The 2,716-nt window shown below is 44.4% G+C and overlaps 1 protein-coding gene across 1 annotated transcript in view; it reads right to left on the reverse strand.

The window, feature by feature from the left end:
* Nucleotides 1–2,231: 2,231 nt before the first annotated feature.
* EXOSC7 (exosome component 7) overlaps nt 2,232–2,716 on the reverse strand; it is a 76,094-nt gene continuing 75,609 nt past the window's right edge. The window contains exon 8 of the mRNA XM_007949700.2: nt 2,232–2,399. Coding sequence (XP_007947891.2) covers nt 2,232–2,399 — 168 coding nt within the window. The remainder of the gene's footprint in view (nt 2,400–2,716) is intronic.

A 2,716-nucleotide genomic window follows, 5' to 3' on the forward strand; every position in this document is an offset into this window, starting at 1 on the left:
AATTTGCTCTGTAAATTCACCCAAATCACAATAATAATAATAATAATAATAAAAAGAATATAACCAAGCAACTATTCCATCAAGGCTTCCATTTCCCACGGCAGTTCTAATTCAACTCTGCCATTGGTTCCATTCTCAAAAATGTAGGGGAGAAAGACATCTAGGCCCAGACTGCATGTCCCAATCCTGCTGTGAATGAGTGTTCTTTCTCCTTAAAGCAGAGCCTGTGTGCCTTCCCCTCTGGCCCCGACCTGTGATATGGGATAAGATTCCAAGTAATACTGAAAACTGAATGGAAAGGCTCTGAAATGGAAAGTCAAGGTTAAGTTCTAAAATGACATTGGAAAGGTTTTTATCGTAACATTAGAGGAAGAAAAAAAGTCAAAGTCCATCAAGTAGGAGTTACTGGTTGTGCATGTAATGAAGAAGGGGACAGAGAAGAGGCAGATGGGACACCAGGACTTGAGAGGTCTTTAATAGCCCTGAGCCTGGATTTGCAGGAAGGAGACTGCAGAAACTGGGGTAGCAATCTGTGCAACAACTCCTGAAGCTCCTGCTTCACCATTAGAGCCATTTCCTGAATGCTAAGTCCCTATGAAAGACCTATAGTGAGATAGGGTCACAGGGCTGTGGCCCTTGAATAGGGTTTGCAGACTGCATCCCCGTGGCCCCAGGGAAGAAGGAGGCTCAGCTCACTGGACAGAACTCTGGCTCCCCTGTCCATGAAACTGAAAGTAAAAATAGTACTATAGTGTGAGTGGGTTCTCCAGCACACAGTCTGGTCTGAGTCCTAGCTCCAGCAGTTATTTTGAGCTTTGAGACCCATACTCAAGCTACTCATCCTCTCTGAGCCTCATTTCCTTCTCTGTAAAACTAAGGGTAATAATAGTTGCCTCACAGGATTGTTGAGAATTAAATGAATAATATATTTAAAGTGCTTGAAAAAGAATCTGGCACATAGTAAGCCTATAATACATTTTAGCTATTATTTGTTTATTGCTTTTATTGTTGTTTAGATACTGGAATTCTCATAAAATGCTCTTTTTTCGGGGGAGTTCCTTCAAAAACAAAGTTGAAAACCACTAGCAGAAATTAAAAAAAAAACATTTTAAGTGCTTTTACTTAAAAATAATTAATCCAGCAACCATGAACACACAGAACAGGGGCTAACATTTACTGAGCACCTGTGATGTATCAGACACTCTGCCACGTGCTTCACACCTCCACACCTCACTTAATTGTAATAACACTATATTACTATTATCTTCATTTTACAAGTGAGGGAACTGTGGCAGAGAAGTTCAGTGACACAATAGTCCAGAGCCAAGATCTGCAACCTGAACAGAATGTCTTCAGAGTCCATACAGGTCCTCAATGCTATACATACCACCCATTTTGTCCTTTTAAATAAGATCATGAAGACCGAAAATAACAGACATAAAGTGCTTGGATTCCTCTGTGAAAAGTCATTGTTTCCATGGATGAAGGAAGAGGTGGACAGCAGCCTTGCTTGCTATCAAACAATGATCTGCTATGTTGTGATATAATGGTTACATTAAACAAAGAAACAAAAATCCACTCCAGCTAATGCTGTTTCTGACAATTCATTCATTCAGTCAGTTGCCTAGTTCCCAAAGACTCCTAGAAAGTTAAGGCAGACACTAGGGAAGGCCTGGGAAAACACAGGTAAGCAGTACCTGGTCCCTCCCAGGCCAGTGAGAGAGACAGTGGCAGTGCCCAATCAGTACTGAACAGCTAGAGAAGTACCCTAATGGTGCTGCCAGATGGGTGAGGGGTCCTGAAGTAGGCAACCATGCTCCCTGAGATGGTCAGGAGGATATCCCCCATTCCCATCTGTCTCCATTTAAATACTTCTAGGCCTGTGACAAGTCGGGGAGACAGTCATCCTTTAGGCCCCTGGTTCCACTTGCACTCACTCCCTTCAAGGAAGAGGAATCAGTCAACCAGGAATTCGATTCCTTCGTCCAATCACAAAAGCCTGAGTTTTGGAGTTATACATGACTCTTTACCAATTCCAACACTCTCATTTAGAAATGTGAAACCTGGGATCCCAGAGGGGAAAGACTTGCTGAAGGTGTTATTGCAGGCTCCTTACCTCCCAGTCCAGAGCCTCCCACCCCACCACCCTTGGCAAGATCCGTAGACCCCCAGCTCACGCCAGCTGTTCACCAAACCCCAACTCTGAGGTCAGGATGTGACCTGCCTCACAACTAGAGCCTCACCTCCATCATCTCAAAGATGCTCTCTGGGTCCAAGCTGCCCTTCCCAACTTTCCTCATGCATGTCACGACCCCCTTGCTGGTCACAGACACCAACAAGCTCGCCAAGGAGCAGGCTTCCTCCTGAAGAGTGGCATCTACCACGTGCCGACAGCCAATCTGCAGAGTCGGGGCAGCACAGTACACACATGGGTAAACACACATCCAGATCACCACCCCTGTACTACCTCATGGTGGGAAAATCCATACCAGGCAAAGGGCCTGCATCACCCATTGAAGACCTTATGTTAGATTCTGCTCACATGTAAACTATCTGAAAAGAACGTTATGCAATCCTATTGTAGGCCATGGTGTGAGCAGTCTAACAGAAATACTAAATGGCAACATGGGCAGTTGGCTCTAGAACTGTAACTCAGAGACCATTCAAGTCTGGGGCCATCATAATGGATTGAATTGTGTCCCCCAAAATATGTGTG

The sequence above is a fragment of the Orycteropus afer genome, unplaced genomic scaffold (genome assembly GCF_000298275.1).
Source record: "Orycteropus afer afer isolate SDZICR_OR568_19922 unplaced genomic scaffold, OryAfe1.0 scaffold00250, whole genome shotgun sequence".
NCBI classification, from domain to species: domain Eukaryota; kingdom Metazoa; phylum Chordata; class Mammalia; order Tubulidentata; family Orycteropodidae; genus Orycteropus; species Orycteropus afer.